Raw genomic sequence first — 21,419 nt, 5'->3', positions numbered from 1 at the left:
GACACAAAGCCAATCGATTTTTTTTTGCGTGCGCTTAAACTCGATTCAATTTTTATTGCCACACAGTCTGGAACGTGTTGCGTCCAGAACGACCGATTCTTCGCTTTCGATTGTCTTCTACCGATTCTGGTTCACGTACACACGCGTTGCAAGTATAAATAAGCTTGCAAAGCGGTGACTTAGCATCAGTTAACCGCAACTAGCTCAACCACACAAGTGTCAAATTCTCTGCAGGAGTTTCCCAAAAACCCAATAATATCAAAATGTTCAAATTCGTAAGATTTTCAAAATTACCTGATTTTATTAAAAATATTCTAACGATTCTTCAACAATTCCAGCTGATTGTCGTTCTGGCCGTTATTGCCGCCGCCATGGCCGCACCCCAGGTCTTCTACAACACGCCGGCGTCCTACGCGTACTCCTCCGGCGTCGTCCGGCCATCGTTCTACTCCGGAAGCTACGTCCCGACCGCTTACTCCACCGGATCGTATGTGGCCTCCCCCGCTGCTGCCTACTCGTACGGTGCCTACCCGTATGCTTACCTGTAAACTGGCTGGAAATTGGACCTGGATTTTTGGAAAAAAGGATTTTTGAGTGATAAGTGGAACCGGATTCGGATTAATTATTAAAAGGCAAAAATTAAAGCTCTGTCGAACGTTTTGTGCTGTAAAATACAATTCAATGAACATAATCATGCCTTTTCTTCAAAGAGTTTAATATCACAAGAATGAAATTGATTAACTCAAAAATAAAATCACGTTAATTAAATTTATTAGACTTAAAAAAAGACAGTGGAAGTTGCTATTTTTTAAAATTGCAAGTATATTCCAGATTTAATTATCTGAAGTTAAATCATCCGAAGGAAATTTGAACGATGCGCGTCGCGGTCAACATGCAGGATTTTCGTTGCCGTTTTCGTCTTTGTTTTCCTCCCGATTGTGTGTGTTTTTCGGTCCGGGCGGTTTCGCGTTTTCGCATTTTATTTGGTTTTATCTTTCCACAGCCGGCTGTCTAAGATTGAATCATTTATGCTAAACTCAACAGCAAATAAACGGGAATAGTCTCATCCGCAGCATCCGATTGTTTGCATTAAGAATAATTCATCGCCCTATTAAACGAAATTTATTGATTATTGGGCCACATCATCATCCTCTATGATGAATCCTGGCCATTGACTAATAAATAATGTAAAGCATATGTTTTTGGTTCTCAAAAAACATAGAAATTAAGAAACGATCTTTTCAATGCCACCTTCAAAATTGGTCAAAAAAAATTATACTTTATTCATAAACAGCATGGCATGCTTAATTAAACAATATAATATTTTTAACATCTTTTACGTTCCGTGGAATATCCGTGGTGATTTAAAATTAAGGTCCTCGTGAAATTTGCCACTCTTCAGCGTGAAAAATCAGAGCGCAGAGAAAAGAGCTTTTATCTGAGATAAGCTTTCCCAACACAATTCATCAAGCTGCTCCACTGCCACACAATCTTATAACGCTTCATAACGCTTCGCAAAAGCTCCCCCTATCAAAAAGTGGTGAATTTCTCTCTCGGAATCCCAATCCTCTCATCCTTGCCCGCACAGCTGATCGCAAACGCTCTCAGAATTTCCACCCACCAAGCCTACTGTTTGACAGTTTTCCCTTTCGCACCCCTCCCTCGCGGGAAAAACTCACCACCCGTTTGCTCTCAACCACGTGCTTTCGCACCCATTACGCTCTCACTCTCTCGCTCTCGCTCTCTCACACAATCACAATGTTTTCATTCGGTGGTGTCGAGAACGCCAGCCAGTGTGGTTAAAAAACGTTCTATTTACACCTCCCACGAAAACCAAAGTGAGCGGTGCTTTTCAGCTCGCTCGTGTTCTTGTCATCGCCTACTGCTGCTGCTTGGCCTCTGCCATTTTCCAGTGTGCCAACCGGGGGGCGAGAGAGACAGAGAGAAAATCACAAGAAAAATGGCAAAGGCCTACTGCTGCTACCTGTCAAGTTGAGGACATTTTTCTTCGGGCGTCGGGAATTTGTGAAAAGAATCGTGTTTTCAAAGAGGAAAAAACAATAACAATGATCATCCGGTGCGTGAAAATCCTGCTGGCGGTCGTGCTGAGCTTGACATTCACCGTGTCTCTGGCCAAACTAGTGTTGTGTGTGTGGACCGAGGTATTTATTGAAAATTCCGCCGATTACGAGATCGTGCACGGATATCCGGGCAGGAGTCGGAGCCACCGGAATGGCGGGGGTGGTTCCCTCGTGGACGACTGGCTGGATCAGAACCAATTAGGCAAATACAGGCAGCTCTTCCGTGACCAAGGTGAGTTTTCGTGTCAGGGCACCATTTGTTAGCAATGTTAGATTCCCCTCCCGGAAGCCTCTCCGAAGCGGGGTCAATTGTCTCCGTTGGCCCGGGTGCAAACTGGAGCACCCGGAAGTGAGGGAAAAGTTGTTCGTATAACACGATTCTAAACTTCAACAGATGTGAGTGTGTGTGTTGGTATGAGTGGTGAAAATGGATGGATGGCCGAAATAATTCACATCCAAGAAAGCCTTTGCGCTGCCAAAACATCGAAGAAGACGAAGCGTGACTTTCTCAATGTTTATATGTTGCATTCATATAAAAAGTTTTAATTTTTAGTAGATATATTTGACGTTATGTGCATGTTAATTAAAATAAAGTTTAAATTCCCTTTCAATATTTATATATATTAGAAATTGAAAAAAAATATTTCAGATACTTACTTACTTAACTTTACTTTACTTAGCGATTGATTTCATCGATTTTGACCCGCGTCTGGTTATTATTCATTTCTTTTTTCACATTTCTTGAATATCCTTCAAATATTTGAAATTGGTTTGATTGATTTTTAAGTTTTTTTTTAAATTAAATTAAATTGATTAAGACATTGCAAATAATTTTTCGTGTTAAATGACAAACAGTTAAATTGTCTCTGCAAAAATCTAATATGAAATGAGAATTACAGCATATATTTTTTATTTTTTTATTGAAATAAAATTGAAAACGTTTAAGCACTGACCACTTGAAAATTTTATTGCCATAAATCAAGACTTTTTTAAAGAAACACAGAAGAAAAAGAAGAATAAAACATAAATAATTGTAACCATTTTTCCCTTCCATTTTAATTTTTCTCAAAACCAAGAAACAAAAAATATATTTTATCTTTTTTAATCATGATTTAATGTTTTTTTTCCAAAAATCTAAATAATAAGTGTTTTAAATTTTGATTTTTTTTTAAATAAACATTAATAAATAGACTTTTACTAAATTAACAAAAGGTTTATTTTATATTTATTATTATATAATTTAAAAATACAGTCCAGAGTCGATTATTCGAAGGCCTCCGAAAAAAAATCACTAGTTTTGGAAAAAAATGATTTTTGGGTTATATATGACCCATCAGGCCTGAAAGGGTTAAAATGATTTACAATTTTTAAATCCAAGATGGCGGTCAAAGTGAGAGTGCTGAAATATTGCAAACAATGCTTTTTGCCTTTCTCACCTTACTGAGGAAAGGCTATAAAATCACTCGAAAAACGAAATTCTTAAACCTTCTAGACCCACCTTCATATATACTTATCGACTCAGTATCACATTCTGAGGCTCTGAAAATGAACTTTTTATTAAAAGCTCCTAGACCCACCTTCATGTGTACATATCGACTCATAATCGAAAACTGAACAAATGTCTGTGTGTGTATATGTGTGTGTGTGTGTGTGTGTGTGTGTGTGTGTGTGTGTGTATGTGTGTGTGTATGTGTGTGTGTGTGTGTGTGTATGTATGTATGTGACCAAAATTCTCACTGAGTTTTCTCAGCACTGGCTGAACCGATTTTGATCGAACCAGTTGCATTCGACTTGGTTTAAGGTCTCATACATCGCTATTGAATTGTTTGAAGTTTCGATAAGTAGTTCAAAAGTTATGTATAAAAACGTGTTTTCGCAAATATCCGGATCTTTATTATATGCACGTAAACGATGTCCGGATCCATCATCCGACCCATCGTTGGTTAGGTAATTGAAAGGCCTTTCCAATGAGTCCAAAACATTGAAGATCTGGCAACCCTGTCTCGAGTTATGACCACTTAAGTGATATTTATGTACTTTTTTGAAGCCGGATCTCACTTAAATGTATGTAAACTATGTCCGGATCCATCATCCGACCCATCGTTGGTTAGGCAATTGAGAGACCTTTCCAAAGAGTCCAAAATATTGAAGATCTGGCCACCCTGTCTCGAGTTTTTACCACATAAATCATATCTGTTTTTTTTTTCTGGAACTGAAAAAAGCTGAAATGTGTGTCCAAACCACTCATATAACCCATTTTTGGTAAAAAGTGAGGAAGGCATCAACCACATAGGTGGATTAGGATAGTTTTTAAATTAAAAAGCAATCACATACTCAAATTTGACTAAAATGGGGTCGCAGAAGTCGAATTTGATATTGAAAAACTAACTTAATCCACCTATGTGGTTGATGCCTTCCTCACTTTTTACCAAAAATGGGTATATGAGTGGTTTCATCATTTTTTTAGATCCAGAAAAAAAGAACACAGTGTATAACTTATGTGGTCATAACTCGAGACAGGGTGGCCAGATCTTCAATGTTTTGGACTCATTGGAAAGTCCTTTCAATTACCTAACCAACGATGGGTCGGATGATGGATCCGGACATAGTTTACATACATTTAAGTGAGATCCGGCTTCAAAAAAGTACATAAATATCACTTAAGTGGTCATAACTCGAGACAGGGTGGCCAGATCTTCAATGTTTGGACTCATTGGAAAGGCCTATCAATTACCTTACCAACGATGGGTCGGATGATGGATCCGGACATAGTTTACATACATTTAAGTGAGATCCGGCTTCAAAAAAGTACATAAATATCACTTAAGTGGTCATAACTCGAGACAGGGTGGCCAGATCTTCAATGTTTGGACTCATTGGAAAGGCCTTTCAATTACCTTACCAATGATGGGTCGGATGATGGATCCGGACATAGTTTACATACATTTAAGTGAGATCCGGCTTCAAAAAAATACATAAATATCACTTAAGTGGTCATAACTCGAGACAGGGTTGCCAGATCTTCAATGTTTTGGACTCATTGGAAAGGCCTTTCAATTACCTAACCAACGATGGGTCGGATGATGGATCCGGACATAGTTTACATACATTTAAGTGAGATCCGGCTTCAAAAAAGTACATAAATATCACTTAAGTGGTCATAACTCGAGACAGGGTGGCCAGATCTTCAATGTTTGGACTCATTGGAAAGGCCTATCAATTACCTTACCAATGATGGGTCGGATGATGGATCCGGACATAGTTTACATACATTTAAGTGAGATCCGGCTTCAAAAAAGTACATAAATATCACTTAAGTGGTCATAACTCGAGACAGGGTTGCCAGATCTTCAATGTCTTGGACTCATTGGAAAGGCCATTCAATTACTTAATCAACGATGGGTCGGATGATGGATCCGGACATCGTTTACATGCATATAATTGAGATCCGAGTATTTGTGAAAACACATTTTTATGCATAACTTTTGAACTACTTATCGAAACTTCAAACAATTCAATAGCGATGTATGGGACCCTAAACCAAGTCGAATGCAACTGGTTCGATCAGAATCGGTTCAGCCAGTGCTGAGAAAACTCAGTGAGAATTTTGGTCACATACATACATACACACACATACACACACACATACACACACACATACATACACACATACACACACACATACACACACACAGACATTTGTTCAGTTTTCGATTCTGAGTAGATATGTATACATGAAGGTGGGTCTAGGAGCTTTTAATAGAAAGTTCATTTTTAGAGCAGGATTATAGCCTTACCTCAGTGAGGAAGGCAAAAAGGAAATAAAAATGAACTTGAAAAATATTTTTTGGTCATGATTCGATAATCTGAGGTCCAATACAAACCTTCGGATAATCAAACTTCAGATATCTTAGGCTTTGGATAATCGAGTCTGGACCGTAACATTTTTTTTTTCATTTACGAATGTTGTTTAATGGCTGGTTTGACTTTGATCATCATATTTTAGCTGTAATCCAAACATCGCAAATGTGGTCATTCTTTAAACATCATACATCATTGTGAATGATTTTAAAGAATCAAGAACTGATTGTTAGTTTGACAGTTTGTTTAATTTTCGCTTTCATTTAGAATGATGACGCAATCATTACATTTGATGACCATGATTTCAAAAATCATAACACAAGCTCAATCACCAATACACACATCCAAATAGAAGTAAAATTCAGTACTACACTTCACCATACTGCCCTAGCGCAAACAAATCGCCGAGAAAGCTAAACAGACTCGAGATAAACACAGTTTTCGTCTCGAACTTCTCCCGAACAGAGTTATTTGTGCTATGTTGGTCCTTCTTTCGCCAGAAATGTTTTCAGTTCTAGTTATTGGTTTTTCTAAAATAAATTCAATGATTTTTTTGGAAATTCCAGCATTTTAGAACAAATCCAAGTCCTCCAATTATTGTTTTAGTTGGAAAAACCCAACACAAAACCCTTTACCCTACTTTCCAACTGAATGAAGTGCATCTACACAGATGGTTTAGTCACCATTGCAGCGTAGGCAACTCAGTCAGTCAGTCAAAGGGATCCAATAGGAATGGATCGGTTTGGGGTTAAGTCCACTCTTGAAGATGGAATAATTGCTACCACTACATAGAGAAAGAGAGACGGTGAAGTTGAGCCAGGCAGTCAATCGTCGCCTAGCCAGAATAGGCAGTGGTATTAGAAAGATGTTATGATCTACCTCTTTTGGAGCATAACAACGTCATGAAAGACTGAGATTGTATCATTGCAGTGTGAGATTTTAAGCATCGAACATTACATCGAGTGATTTATCAGTTTAAAAAGTGCTTGCCCAAACAAGTAAGTTAAACACGCTTGAGACTTATCGGCTCACTTCTAAAGTGCTCGTTGAAACCCGTAGGAACAAATTTCGCTGAGCTAGACAGAATCCACCGTTTCAAAATGGCCCCTGTGTGTGATAACTTGAGTATCGAAGAAACTCCCGGACCATCTAGAACTGCGTCATCACCACCATCGATTCCTTCGAGTTCTGACATGGCCGAATCCACGCACGATTTCGTTCTGCTGAGCGACGACGAATCGATCGAGGTGCTGGACAACGAATCGGATTATGCACCGGAGGGCGCGACGGTGACGGCCACCGCTACGGCGGCGGCGGTGGATCAGGAAGAATCGAAACACTTAAGTTTCATGGATGGGGCAAACGAGGACGAAAAAGAGTCCCTTAAAAAGGTGGTGCAGAACGAGGCAGAAGTGGAAGCACAGTCGGAGATTGACTTACCGCATTACGCACCAACGTCGATGGCTTCCAGGTACCAGGAGGAACCGAAAACTATTCGGCACTCGAATGACGATTACGGATGTTGCGAGGGCAATTTCGAGGAAGAACCACCACTGGCCAGCTCTAGCCAGTTTGGGGAACTTACGACGGAGCAGCAGTTAAATATCAACGAGCAAAATGAGGACGTAAAGTCGGAGATTCCGCTGCCAGAAGTTATCATCACAGAAGCGGATGAAACAATCAAGTCTGAAGAAGGAATGACTGAAAGTGTGCTCTCCGGATCAACGGCCGTGGTTGAACAGCTGGAAGCTGATGATACCATCGTAGAAGGCGCTGAACAAGTCATCCCGGAAGAGCCAAAACCAGCGACAGCAAAAATAGCTGAAATCCCAGTAATCGCCTACTTTTCTAGTTCCGATGGAAAAGAGTACGTTCGGGTGGAACAGCAGATGCCGTGGAAGGTCGACCAGCTCAACTGCGCCGCCCGGCTGGCCAACGTAGACCTGGAGATCCGACTGCACAACGAGGGTTGCCTCCTGCTCGTGGACGAGAACTTTGTTGCCAAAGTAAGGGTGCTTGACCTCGCTCCAGTAACCGATTCCACCAACTTCATTCAGGCCAAAACGATGCTCTTCTGGCAACTTCGCATTGTCCGGATCCTGCAGGACGAACTTATGGCAGACCGAGATCGCAGCCGTACTGGTCTGCTGACCAGCATCAACCGCATCCGGAACAAACCCAGCAACCATACCAACGATGCGATCCAACTGCTGGAGATCATTCAAAGCTCCGAGGATCTCGACTACCGTAGTCTGTGCGAGAAGTTGCGCGAGAACACCGTCATTTCAGCTAGTTTGAGGGAGCAAGCTACCCAGCTATTGCAGCTTGAAGATGGTGCAGCGCGCAGGAATCGATTCCTTAACAGATTCCACGTCACGTTCACTGACGATGCTTCCGGACTGGGTCAAACGCTGGAACAGTTTCGCGTATCGGTGATCGATAATCACATCAAGTCTCTACTGGAAAAGGCTCCCGAGTACCTGCAAACTCAGCTCAAGGAAGTTCCGGAGACGATTCTGATCCGGATCAGCGTCTGCGATATTAAAGTGTTCCACGACATGGACCACGTTCTGAATCCGGATATTTTCAAGGATCCGCTGCAAGATCTTGCCAAACGATGGATCAAGCATGTGAGAAAGTCAACAAATTTCACTGGTTCTTTAACAAATCCAGTGTACTTTTCGCTGTGCAGAAGCCTGGAGGAGCTCATCCTCGAAATCACCAGCAGATCTAGCCACACAAAAGAAGCATTGCTCAAGAGTGATAAATGTGGATGGCATCCCCTCAAAACGATTCACTGGTCGTCCCCAACGGACTTCACCAAATGTCTGGAACGAGAGTACCAGTTTATCATGAAGCTGCTAAAACACTTCGATCCAGCATCCGGAAACACCAAACCGTTTGACTACCAACCCCGTCGACTGATCGATTGCACCACAGCAACCGAATCCGTTTCCACGATCGGCAAAATCTTCCGCCGACTGTTCAGACACTCGCAGGCCAACCCGCTGGGAATCGCCGACGAGTTCTACGCCTGGTACTGCATGCTGGATGACGCTCTTGCGCACCTCCTGCCCAACCGAGACAACAAACTGGACGTCTTCGAGCATGTCCTGCAAAACTATGTCCTGCTCATCTCCAACGCCACCATCGATCAAATGGAGACGATCCGCGTCATCACGCACAACACCCTTCGCTTCATCGTCCAGACGGTTCCCTTCCTGGACCCCGAAAAGGCCAACTCGTGTGAGGATAAACAGATCCTGCAACTCCAGCTGGATACCGTCAACCGCCTTGTCACAGAGTCGCAATCAACCAACAGTTTCCGCGATCTGATCGACGTGTTCAGCAGATACTGGGAGAACCGAAGCACCGTCATCGAGAACATCCCATCGAAGCAGGCCATCCCCGAGATGGAACAGATCAAAACGAACCTCTTCACGGTCGTGTTGATCGCACTGCAGAAGAATGTCTCAGCTGAGCGTTTGGTCGACTTTTTCCGCACGTACAACGACTTCCTCATCGATTTGGACAATGTTTCCTTTGATTGGCTCATCAAACCCATTTCGATGTTCAAGATGGACGGCATGATCAACATGAAGATCGTCGAACTGGTGGAAACCAAATGGAGCAAAACCGACATTGCAACGTACCGAGTGATCAACCCCAAAAAGTTTACCAAATTGATCAACGTTCTGGCGGAGGATGGAGATGACAGTTCATCCATCGGTCCGAAGCACTACATCGTTGAAATCATCACAAAGTTGCTCGGAAACATCACTTCTCAGCTGCAGCACTCCCGCTGGACATCCGGAACTGAACTAACAGATCACGAACAGATCGAATCAGCCACCGTTCTCATCTCGGCCATTCGTAGCTCCCTGCTGTACCTCCAAGAACAAGCCGAATACGTTTCGTACGATCTGTTCCTGGACGAGAGTCTCAAACCGTTCAGCAACGTGTCCGAGAACAGCGAATCGTCAAGTGACTTTACCAAGCGCATCGGACTCATCAAAGAATCGTTCTACTTCTTCCGGCGACAGAACGAAATGAGCATGGACGAAGCGCTGAAGATGTTCCGCGAGTTGAACGTCGGGGTGCAGAGTGCCCAAGAACCGATCGTTCAAGCGTACAAACACTACACGGAGCACTTTGAGAAGTACATGCTGCAAACCATCCCGGAGATAACCGCTGCAATTCTCAGCTCCAAAAAGAGCATTCTCTTCAAAAATTGGACACCAAAGTACAAGCAGGAAACGCTGCCTCAACTCCTTGCCGGAATCACCGCGGTCTGGTCCATTATGGCGTCCAAGGATGTCTCCGGAACTGGCAAGTATCTCAAGCCGCACTGCATTCAGGTGCTGTGCGTGCTGAGACTGCTCGGCGTGGACAACGTCGAGAACGGCGTTGCGAAACACCTGGCACAGGTTCTGACCGGACAGGGTAAATCCCTGGTGCTAGGATTGATCGCGACTGTGCTTGCCCTCACCGGCCACAACATCCAGGTGGTCTGCTACAACAAATATCTGGTGGAACGAGATGCCCAGGACTTCCAAGCTCTGTTCAACGCCTTTGGAGTGCCCAAGGTTATCAATTATAGCACGTACGATGGCATGGCCAACTTGGTCCTCTCGCCGGAAGTGGACGGCAAGCCGGTGAAGTTACGATTGCTGGTGGAAGACCTTCTGGTCTCGGGAACCAACGTGAAAGGACTGAAGAAGCCGGCCTCCCAGATCCAGGACAACTCGGTGATGCTGATGGACGAAGTGGACGTTTTCTTCTCCAGAGACTACTACGGCAACGGATACTATCCGGTAGCGACTCCGGAGATTCTCGGACTAGACAAGATCCAAGAAAAGATCTGGAATCTTGTAAGGGATGTTGGGCTCCGTACCTCGCAGGACATTTTCAGCAAAATTATAACCTTTATCAATACAGTGCAGTTTGAGGGCAACCAAGGGTTCAACAAGTTTTACAACAAACCAGGATCGTACGACATTCTAGAATACGAGAACAGCGTTGTGGTACGCAAAACTACCACCAACAAGGCTCTTTTCGAGGACCATCTGAATAGAATGATCACCGACGCAATTAACGTCGTTGTGAAACCAAGCTCGCACTGGATGGACTACAGGCTCAACCCAAATGGACTCATCACCTGCAAATACAACGAACGGTTCGTGAACTTCTTCAAGGTACGCTACTTCAACGTATTCAACTACTTCCGGTTGAAAAAGCAAGACTTTGTAAAGAAGATTGACATCGAAGAAAACTATGGCTATCTCAACATTCGCTGTGGTTCCTTGTCGTACGCCATGCTACCAAAAAACTTTCCACTCATTCTGGGCGTTACCGGAACACTGACCACGTTGAACCAGCACGAGAAGGATGCCATCGATCGGCTCTACAACATCCGTCAGTCATCCGTCATGCCGACGTTCTTCGGGTGCTCCAACATGCAGTTCGATCCGCTAGAGCACTTCCACGCCGAAGTCCCAGAAACCCGCTGGATGGGCGAGATCTTCACCAGAGCGCACGCAGCCATCGCATCTAAGCGTGCCGTGATCGTGTTCTTCCAAGACGAGTCCTCGCTGGAAAAGTTCCAATCCGAGTACGCTGGCCAGTTCGATCGACTGAACGTGCTCACCGAGAACACCGACGAACAAAAGCAGGAGCAACTCATCACCGAAGCAGGCGTAGCGAAAACCGTTACCTTGGCCACTCGCGGAATGGGTCGCGGAGTCGATTTCAAATCCAGCGTTTCGGTCGAGAAAAATGGCGGCGTCCACGTGATTCAGACGTTCTTCTCGCTGGACGTCAAGGAGGAAACCCAAATCCGGGGTCGGACAGCTCGGAAGGACAACAAGGGAAGCTACGAGTTGATCGTTTGTGAGGAACACCTGAAGCAGCAAGGACTGTTCAAGGCTGGCGAAACGGTATCGTATGCCAGCATTGATGCGGAACGAACTAAGCTAGCTCTCGCAGAGAGCAAGGACGTGGCGGAGTTGATCAACAAGGAATCTGGTGACCATCATACCACAATGAATTATCTTCAGTCGTTTTTTAAGTAATGAATCTGCCAAGACTTTTTAATGATACAATTTTAATAAAGATCTATTGACTACTCAAATAAGTTTTTGATGTGTACAATACTTTCCCTCTTTCAAACATTTTTGACTATTCTCTCGTTAACATTCAATATTGGCCATCATGTGACCTATGAGCTATTTTCAACCTTTTCCGGCGATACCTTCTCACTTCAACCCAAAACAAAACACCGAAATCATGCGATAGTCGTAAACATTCCCCAATTTATAGCCCAACATCGACAAAAAAAAGTCACCCATTCAATTGTCCTTTTTCCACCCGCTGAAAGGAAACTTTCGATCGGCTCACTCCACCCGCGAGAGTGCATTGGATATGCCAAGCGCGAAAATCACAAAACCCAGCAAGCCACGGCGAACGATTATGACACACTCGACGAAACGACAGACAAAACAAAAAAAAACTTTGCCGATTGGAATCGATTTCGCGTGACTAGAGCCTGCTGCCACTTTTGCTATTGAGAGGGCTTCCGTCATCGTCAGTTGTTGATCATAGCAGGCCGGTGGTGAAGTACGGGCACATTCACGCGGAGAGAGTCACGAAGGACGGTGTATCCAAGAAGCCGTTTGGTAGTTGAGGTACTCCGAACTGGGAGCAGCAGAAAGTAAGACAAAATTGTTGAATTTGCAAACTCGATCAACAAACTTCTCCCTACTTTCAACAAGTTGTTGTTGTTGGAAAATCGTGAATCATCGCGAGTCGTGCCCCGATCAGGGAGATCGTTTGTTTTTCTTTTTAATGCAAAACAGGTGGCCGATTATGTGTGGGAAGGTCGTTCGATTTGGGTAGCGGGCAGTCAGTGGGAAAAAACGCGTAAACATTGGAGACCTCCGATCGAAGCAGTCCGTGGGAGGTTTCTACTGGTCAATGCATAAATAAATACATTGAAATGGTTGAATTGAAATTTGCAGAAATTGGAATGGGTTGTAGAAATCCAAGCTCGATTATCCGAAGTTTAATTTTTTTATCTAGTCTGGAATGACAATGAAAATTTAAAAATATTGAAAAATGGTAAATATAAATTGAGTTTCGAAAGATTTGCAACAGCTTAAAATATAAATACAAGTTATATTTATTGGTATAAATTCGATCCGGATAAGTGATAAGTGGTCGATTTATTAAATTTTTGGGATACAGACACCATAATTAAATAAAACAGTATTAAAAACTGTTTTGGTTTTGGTTTTGGTTTTGACTTCCTCACTGAGGTAAGGCTATAATCCTGCTCTAAAAATGAACTTTTAATTAAAAGCTCAAAGCCCAAAATTCTCACTGAGGTTTCTGTTTCACATATATCCGGATCTCATTTACATGCATGTAAAGGTTGTCCGGATCCATCATCCAACACATCGTTGGTTAGGTAATTGAAAGACCTTTCAAACGAGTCCACAACATTAAAGATCTGGCAATCCTGTCTCGAGTTATGACCTCTTAAGTGATATTTATATAATTTTTTGAAGCCGGATCTCACTTAAATGTATGTAAACGATGTCCGGAAAGTGAGGAAGGCATCAACCACATAGGTGGATTATGTTAGTTTTGATTTTGGTTTTTTTGTTTCGTTCCACAACGAAAAAAAATAACAAAATAACAAATTTCAAGCTTGATTCTGAAATTTATCGTATTTTGCGATCTGTGGAAAAAGTCTTTATCTGATTTAAAATGCATAAATGAGCGTTATACAATTTTTTTCTGAATAGTTTACAAGTTTTTTGAATGCAATTGTTGAGGATAACATCTAGACAAACGATGGATACATGGAAATCATTGACCATTGAAATGAAATTATCATTGATCTCAAAAAAAAATATCAAGAATGATTAAGATTATGTTTTATAACAAAGAAAATTAATTTTAATCTTTTGTATAATTTTTTAGAGAATTGATTAGCTCTTAAATTTCAAATAATCGCTTTTGTCTGTAGCATAACAATCCTTTGAAAAAAATTAAACTAAAAATTTATTCCTCTGATTTCGTACCGCTATCAACAAACCAAATCCCTTCTCACCTTCTCACCAAGTCACCACTCATTATCACACACAGCATGCTTCGACCAGCCCGAGTTGTTCTAGTATAGAGCGCGGAGAGCAAGAATCCAAAACACAACGCACACTAGATGTGGGTCACGTCCCTAGTGCAACTTGCCCCCCAAACCTCCCCTCCCCCTTCTCAACCACCGTTCTTTCCTGGCTCCTTGGATGCCAACAAAAATATACAGAGAATTCACTTCAGGCGACCACATGGCATGCTGCTCTCTCGCTGCCTCTCTCACTCTCTTCGGGGGGTGAGATTTTCTCTCGAGAGAGCTTCCAACAACAACCACCAGATTTTATATGAAAAGCGGAAAATTCATCTCGCTCTCAGTCAGTCGCCAGCAGAAACTCGTCGGTTAAGGTACTGCCCAAAGGGCCCAACAAGGAAAATTCCTCTTTTCAACCCCTAGCAAGAGTGTAAAATAACAAAACTAATTCAAAGACACTAGAGGGAAAAAAAGGAAGGCAACTCCTCTCAAAAGGCAGTGATTAGACGCTTTATTTGTGCGCGTGTCAGAAGTCTGTGGTTGCTTGGATATTTTCACAACATTTCGCGCCCCCAGAAGTGTGCGTTTTCATTCAGCTTTTTTTTCACGCAACGCACACCACCACGCAGCAGCTTCTTTGCAAAGTGGTCCAGAATCTGTCAGTCAGTGGCTGCTGCTGCGGAAGCTGTATTGGAAAAAACTGTGGAGGGAGTGAGAGAACAAAGTTTCTTTTTTTACTTTTGGGAAAAGTGCTTTGTCGTCCTCGCCCTTTGTCATGCGAGTGAGAACAGTTTTTGGAAAAAGCATCGCCGTCGTCGTTGAATAAAAATGAAAAAGTTTAAGATTTTGGGACTTTTTCCGATCGCGTGAATCGCGTCTAGCAGTGATGAATGATGTGTAGAATAATAGGCTGTGCGTGTTTGTGTGGGGGCGAAGAAAGCAAGGCAACACTGGTGCAGATGTGCTAGAACTTTAAGAAACGCCGTCCGTAGTGATGAAAGAAGAGTTTCGAAAAAGAATACAGTTTCGAAAAGCTTCCATTGTCATAAATTGGCAAGGAGCAAAGGATATATACTGAAAAGTAGCCTGCTGGAAACATCCGCAGTGTATTTTTGAAAAAGTGATGAAAAACATAAGGAAAAATGTTCAATATGTGAGCAATATGATGCGTTTAGTAATGCCAAATCAGAGTCGATTTGATATGGATACATGGCATGGCGAAAGCAAAACATTATAAATCGAGATGACCCATGAGAGATTTTCAAGTAGAAAGTTTTGTTTCATTTTCCTGGTAAATAATTTTTCTAACACAAAAATGTGGGTGAGGAGAAAATCGGGTTAAAAAACATGCTGATGGAGACACCTGGTGCTATATAAAACTTAACAAAGTTGATTAAAAAATACTTTCTATAAAAATTTATAATAATTTATGGTACAGTAAACAAACCCCTTTTCTAATAACGACGAATGATGCGATTTTGTGATAATTGACTTGAGCCACCATGCGCCTCCACGCCTTTACATGAAAAACACGTTTGTTTTCGGAAAAACGCAATTTACACCGATAGGTAATTTTTAATCTACAAATTCATAATCCGACAGAATTCCGCGAAGTTTTCCACAAAAGAGAAGTGAAATATTACAAATCGAGATGAAAGTTTAAAAATTGAATTTACGCGCCATGGTTTCAACATTTGAATGCAAAAACTGTTTTAAATTGCATTGCAGTTGTTTTGCAATCATTAGTTTCCAAAATGTCAAAGCATTGACGAAAATTTTATTTTATGAGAAAAAAAATATTTTGCGGAGGAATTTCAAAAAAAGGAGGGGTGGGGGGGGGGCAAAAAAAGTTTAAAAATTGAATTTATGCGCCATGGTTTCAACATTTGAATGCAAAAACTGTTTTAAATTGCATTGCAGTTGTTTTGCAATCATTAGTTTCTAAAATGTCTAAGCATTGACGAAAATTTTATTTTATGCGAAAAAAAATATTTTGCGGAGGAGTTTCAAAAAAAGTTTAAAGTATTTTTAAATCCTGTCCAATCATGCTAAATACGATTATCAATGCAGAAAAATGCATTTTTGATTGTTTTCAGTTGATTTAAATTCAATTTACATTAAAATTTAAAAGTAAAATTTTTTTTGTCCCCTGTTTTTCGGACAATTTTTGAAGGGGGCACCATAAACTTTGAAAAATATTTGCAACGGCCTTAACCAATATTGTACTGTTTGTTAGCCTCATTTTCTGTAAAATTACTGCAAAAAAAAATACAAATTTAGAAAATAAAGTTCAGGTTAACCTGATTTAGACACAACTCAAAAATCTGGCCGGCCATTGCAGTTTGCAGTGAAAAGTTTAAATTTCACTTTTTTTCACACTGATATGGTTAAATTTCATCTAAAAATTAATATTTTCGTACTTTTGATTCATTTTAATGCTAAAAATAAAAATTCATAAAAATATCTGGAAATTAATTAATATAGAGTTTATTTCGACATCATTTTAAAACTATATCAAACAATAAGAAGATTGGATATCGGAGTTTTCAAATTCCAAACATCGATTTTCAGTTCAATTAACTTGTTGCAATGCTTTCTATTAGTGTTCATAAGGGGGCCCAAAATATGGGATTTTTTCTCAAACCCTCACTTTACACGGATAGAAATCCTGTCCGGGAAATCGACAACATTGTTCTCGATTCGTTCTGAGATTCGTTTCAGAATGTTGTCGACCAGTCGTCCGGTAACATTTGCATTGAAATCGACAACAATGTTCTCGATTCTGAAGCGTGACGATTGGGTACGCCTGGCTCAAAACAAAAAGCACGCAGCCATCCCAAACGAAGGGTGGCGGTTTAATCGGTTTTGAATTGACCGTTGGTTTTGGTTTTGAATTGACCGTTGGATATTTTTTTGGTTCAGTAAACAGTTGATTCGTTTTTTTTATTTATTGAGGCAAAAAATACATCATTAATTAACAAACTAATCTTTGTGTGTGTGTGTGTGTGTGTGTGTGTGTGTGTGTGTGTGTGTGTGTGTGTGTGTGTGTGTGTGTGTGTGTGTGTGTGTGTGTGTGTGTGTGTGTGTGTGTGTGTGTGTGTGTGTGTGTGTATTTGTGAAATTTGGGAATTTGGGCATTTAAGAATTTGGGAATTTGTGAATATGGGAATTTGGTAATTTGTGAATTTGAGAATTTGGGAATTTGGGAATTTAAGAATTTGGGAATTTGGGAATTTTAGAACTTAGGAATTTGGGAATTTCAGAATTTAAGAATTTAGAAATTTAAGAATTTGGGAATTTGGGAAATGGGTTTGGGAATTTAGGAATTTGGAAATTTTGGATTTTGGGAATTTAGAAATATGGGAATTTAGGAATTTGAGAATTTAGGTATTGAGGAATTTAAAAGTTTGGGAATTAAGGAATTTAGGAATTTTGGGAATTTAGAAATTTGGGAATTCAGGAATTTAGGTAATAATGAATTAAGGAATTTAGGAATTAAGAAATTTAGGAATTTAAGAATTTATGAATTTAGGATTTTAGGAATTTAGGAATTTAGGAATTTAGGAATTTAGGAATTTAGGAATTTAGGAATTTGGGAATTTAGGAATTTAGGAATTTAGGAATTTGAGAATTTAGGAATTTGGGAATTCGGGAATTGAAGAATTTGGGGATTTGGGAATTTGGGAAATTGTGAATTTGGGGATTTGGGAATTTAGGAATTTGAGAATTAAGGAATTGAGGAATTTGGGAATTTAGAAATTAAGGAATTTGGAATTTAGGAATTTGAGGATTTATAAATTTAGGATTTTGGGAATTTGGGAATTTAAGATTATGGGAATTTGGGAATTTGTGATTTTGGAAATTTGGGAATTTGGGAAGATGGGAAGTTGGAAATTTGAGAATTTGGGAATTTGGGAAATAAGGAATTTATGAATTTAGGAATTTGGGAATTTGGAAATATGGGAATTTGGGAATTTGGGAATTTGAGAATTTGGGAATTTGAGAATCTGGGAATATGAAAATTTAGAAATTTAGGAATTTGGAATTTAGGAATTTTAGACTTCGAATTTGGGAATTTGAGAATTTGTGGATTCGGAATTTAGGAATTTGGGAATTTGGAAATTTGTGAATTTGGGAATTGGGGATTTTGGGAATTTGGGAAATTGAATTCAGGAATTTAGGAATTTAGGAATTAAGGAATTTAGGAATTTGAGAATTCAGGAATTTAGGAATTTAAGAATTTGTGAATTTAGGAATTTGAGAATTTAGGAATTTAGAAATTAGGAATTTGGGAATTTGGTAATTTGTGAATTTGGGAATTTAAAAATTTGGGAATTTGAGAAATTGGAAATTTGGGAATTAGGGGATTTGAGAATTAGTGAAATTGATAATTTGGGAATTTAAGAATTTGGAAATTTGTGATTTTGGGAATTTGAGACTTACGGAATTTGGGAATTTAGGAATTTGGGAATTTGTAAATTTGGGAATTTGGGAAGTTGAGAAGTTGGAAATTTAAGAATTTGGGAATTTGGGAAATTAGGAATTTAGGAATTTGGTAATTTAAGAATTTGGGAATTTGTGAATTTGGGACTTTGGGAATTTGGGAATTTAGGAATTAAGGAATTTAGGAATTTGAGAATTTAGGAATTTGGGAATTTGGTAATTTGTGAATTTGGGAATTTAAAAATTTGGGAATTTGAGAAATTGGAAATTTGGGAATTAGGGGATTTGAGAATTAGTGAAATTGATAATTTGGGAATTTAAGAATTTGGAAATTTGTGATTTTGGGAATTTGAGACTTACGGAATTTGGGAATTTAGGAATTTGGGAATATGGAAATTTGGGAATTTAAGAATTTGGGAATTTGAAAATTTGGGAATATAAGCATTTGGGATTTTAGGAATTTAAGAATTTAGGAATTTGGGAATTTGGGTTTTTTAAAATTCTAAAATTTTTAGAATTTTAGAATTTAAGAATTTTAGAATTTTAGAATTTTAGAATTTAAGAATTTAAGAATTTAAGAATTTAAGAATTTAAGAATTTAAGAATTTAAGAACTTAAGAATTTTAGAATTTTAGAATTTTAGAATTTTAGAGTTTTAGAATTTTAGAATTTTAGAATTTTAGAATTTTAGACTTTAAGAATTTAAGAATTTAAGAATTTTAGAATTTTAGAATTTTAGAATTTTAGAATTTTAGAATTTTAGAATCTTAGAATTTTAGAATTTTAGAATTTTAGAATTTTAGAATTTTAGAATTTTAGAATTTTAGAATTTTAGAATTTTAGAATTTTAGAATTTTAGAATTTTAGAATTTTAAATTTTAAATTTTAGAATTTAAGAATTTAAGAATTTTAGAATTTTAGAATCTTAGAATTTTAGAATTTTAGAATTTTAGAATTTTAGAATTTTAGAATTTTAGAATTTTAGAATTTTAGAATTTTAGAATTTTAGAATTTTAGAATTTTAGAATTTTAGAATTTTAGAATTTTAGAATTTTAGAATTTTAGAATTTTAGAATTTTAGAATTTTAAATTTTAGAATTTTAAATTTTAGAATTTTAGAATTTTAGAATTTTAGAATTTTAGAATTTTAGAATTTTAGAATTTTAGAATTTTAGAATTTTAGAATTTTAGAATTTTAGAATTTTAGAATTTTAGAATTTTAGAATTTTAGAATTTTAGAATTTTATAATTTTAGAATTTTAGAATTTTAGAATTTTAGAATTTTAGAATTTTAGAATTTTAGAATTTTAGAATTTTAGAATTTTAGAATTTTAAAATTTTAGAATTTTAGAATTTTAGAATTTTATAATTTTAGAATTTTAGAATTTTAAAATTTTAGAATTTTAGAATTTTAGAATTTTAGAATTTTAGAATTTTAGAATTTTAGAATTTTAGAATTTTAGAATTTTAGAATTTTAGAATTTTAGAATTTTAGAATTTTAGAATTTTAGAACTTTAGAATTTTAGAATTTTAGAATTTTAGAATTTTAGAATTTTAGAATTTTAGAATTTTAGAATTTTAGAATTTTAGAATTTTAGAATTTTAGAATTTTAGAATTTTAGAATTTTAGAATTTTATAATTTTAGAATCTTAGAATTTTAGAATTTTAGAATTTAAGAATTATAGAATTTTAGAATTTTAGAATTTTAGAATTTTAGAATTTTAGAATTTTAGAATTTTAGACTATTAAAATTTTATAATTTTATAATTTTATAATTTTAGAATTTTAGAATTTTAGACTTTTAAAATTTTAAAATTTTATAATTTTATAATTTTAGAATTTTAGAATTTTAGAATTTTAGAATTTTAGAATTTAAGAATTTTAGAATTTTAGAATTTTAAAATTTTAGAATTTTAGAATTTTAGAATTTTAGAATTCTAGAATTTTAGAATTTTAGAATTTAGGAATTTGAGAATTTAGGAATTTGGGAATTCGGGAATTGAAGAATTTGGGGATTTATGAATTTGGGAAATTGTGAATTTGGGGATTTGGGAATTTAGGAATTTGAGAATTAAGGAATTGAGGAATTTGGGAATTTAGAAATTAAGGAATTTGGAATTTAGGAATTTGAGAATTTATAAATTTAGGATTTTGGGAATTTGGGAATTTAAGATTATGGGAATTTGGGAATTTGTGATTTTGGAAATTTGGGAATTTGGGAAGATGGGAAGTTGGAAATTTGAGAATTTGGGAATTTGGGAAATAAGAAATTTATGAATTTAGGAATTTGGGAATTTGGGAATTTGGAAATATGGGAATTTGGGAATTTGGGAATTTGAGAATTTGGGAATTTGAGAATCTGGGAATATGAAAATTTAGAAATTTAGGAATTTGGAATTTAGGAATTTTAGACTTCGGAATTTGGGAATTTGAGAATTTGTGGATTCGGAATTTAGGAATTTGGGAATTTGGAAATTTGTGAATTTGGGAATTGGGGATTTTGGGAATTTGGGAAATTGAATTCAGGAATTTAGAAATTTAGGAATTAAGGAATTTAGGAATTTGAGAATTCAGGAATTTAGGAATTTAAGAATTTGTGAATTTAGGAATTTGAGAATTTAGGAATTTAGAAATTAAGGAATTTCGGATTTTGGAATTTTAGAATTTGGGAATTTGTAAATTTGGGAATTTGGGAAGTTGAGATGTTGGAAATTTAAGAATTTGGGAATTTGGGAAATAGGAATTTAGGAATTTGGTAATTTAAGAATTTGGGAATTTGTGAATTTGGGACTTTGGGAATTTGGGAATTTAGGAATTAAGGAATTTAGGAATTTGAGAATTTAGGAATTTGGGAATTTGGTAATTTGTGAATTTGGGAATTTAAAAATTTGGGAATTTGAGAAATTG

General features: G+C 37.9%; 2 protein-coding genes across 6 annotated transcripts in view; both read left to right on the top strand.

Annotated features, from left to right (window-relative positions):
* Positions 1-1,829: 1,829 nt before the first annotated feature.
* The window catches only part of LOC6033655 (apoptosis-resistant E3 ubiquitin protein ligase 1), a 99,830-nt gene continuing 80,240 nt past the window's right edge, over positions 1,830-21,419 (top strand). For 2 of the 5 annotated variants that reach the window (XM_038258101.1, XM_038258100.1), the window contains exon 1: positions 1,830-2,313. In XM_038258101.1, coding sequence (XP_038114029.1) covers positions 2,067-2,313 — 247 coding nt within the window. In that variant the 5' untranslated portion in view covers positions 1,830-2,066. Of the gene's footprint in view, positions 2,314-14,411; positions 14,442-15,006; positions 15,221-21,419 lie in introns of those variants that run through there. The other 3 variants (XM_001844029.2, XM_038258103.1, XM_038258104.1) reach the window with 2 other exon arrangements.
* LOC119767976 lies at positions 6,635-12,075 on the top strand. Its single transcript, XM_038258099.1, has 2 exons — positions 6,635-6,940; positions 7,002-12,075. The coding sequence occupies exon 2, from the start codon at positions 7,043-7,045 to the stop codon at positions 12,011-12,013; it is 4,971 nt and encodes a 1,656-aa protein (XP_038114027.1). The 5' UTR covers positions 6,635-6,940; positions 7,002-7,042; the 3' UTR covers positions 12,014-12,075.

This window comes from Culex quinquefasciatus, chromosome 2 (genome assembly GCF_015732765.1).
Source record: "Culex quinquefasciatus strain JHB chromosome 2, VPISU_Cqui_1.0_pri_paternal, whole genome shotgun sequence".
Lineage (NCBI taxonomy): Eukaryota > Metazoa > Arthropoda > Insecta > Diptera > Culicidae > Culex > Culex quinquefasciatus.
This window is presented reverse-complemented; position numbering and strand designations above follow the sequence as displayed.

Bases quoted from the DNA above. Each gene is read 5' to 3' on its own strand.
- LOC119767976 (XM_038258099.1), top strand. From the start codon at position 7,043: ATGGCCCCTGTGTGTGATAACTTGAGTATCGAAGAAACTCCCGGACCA.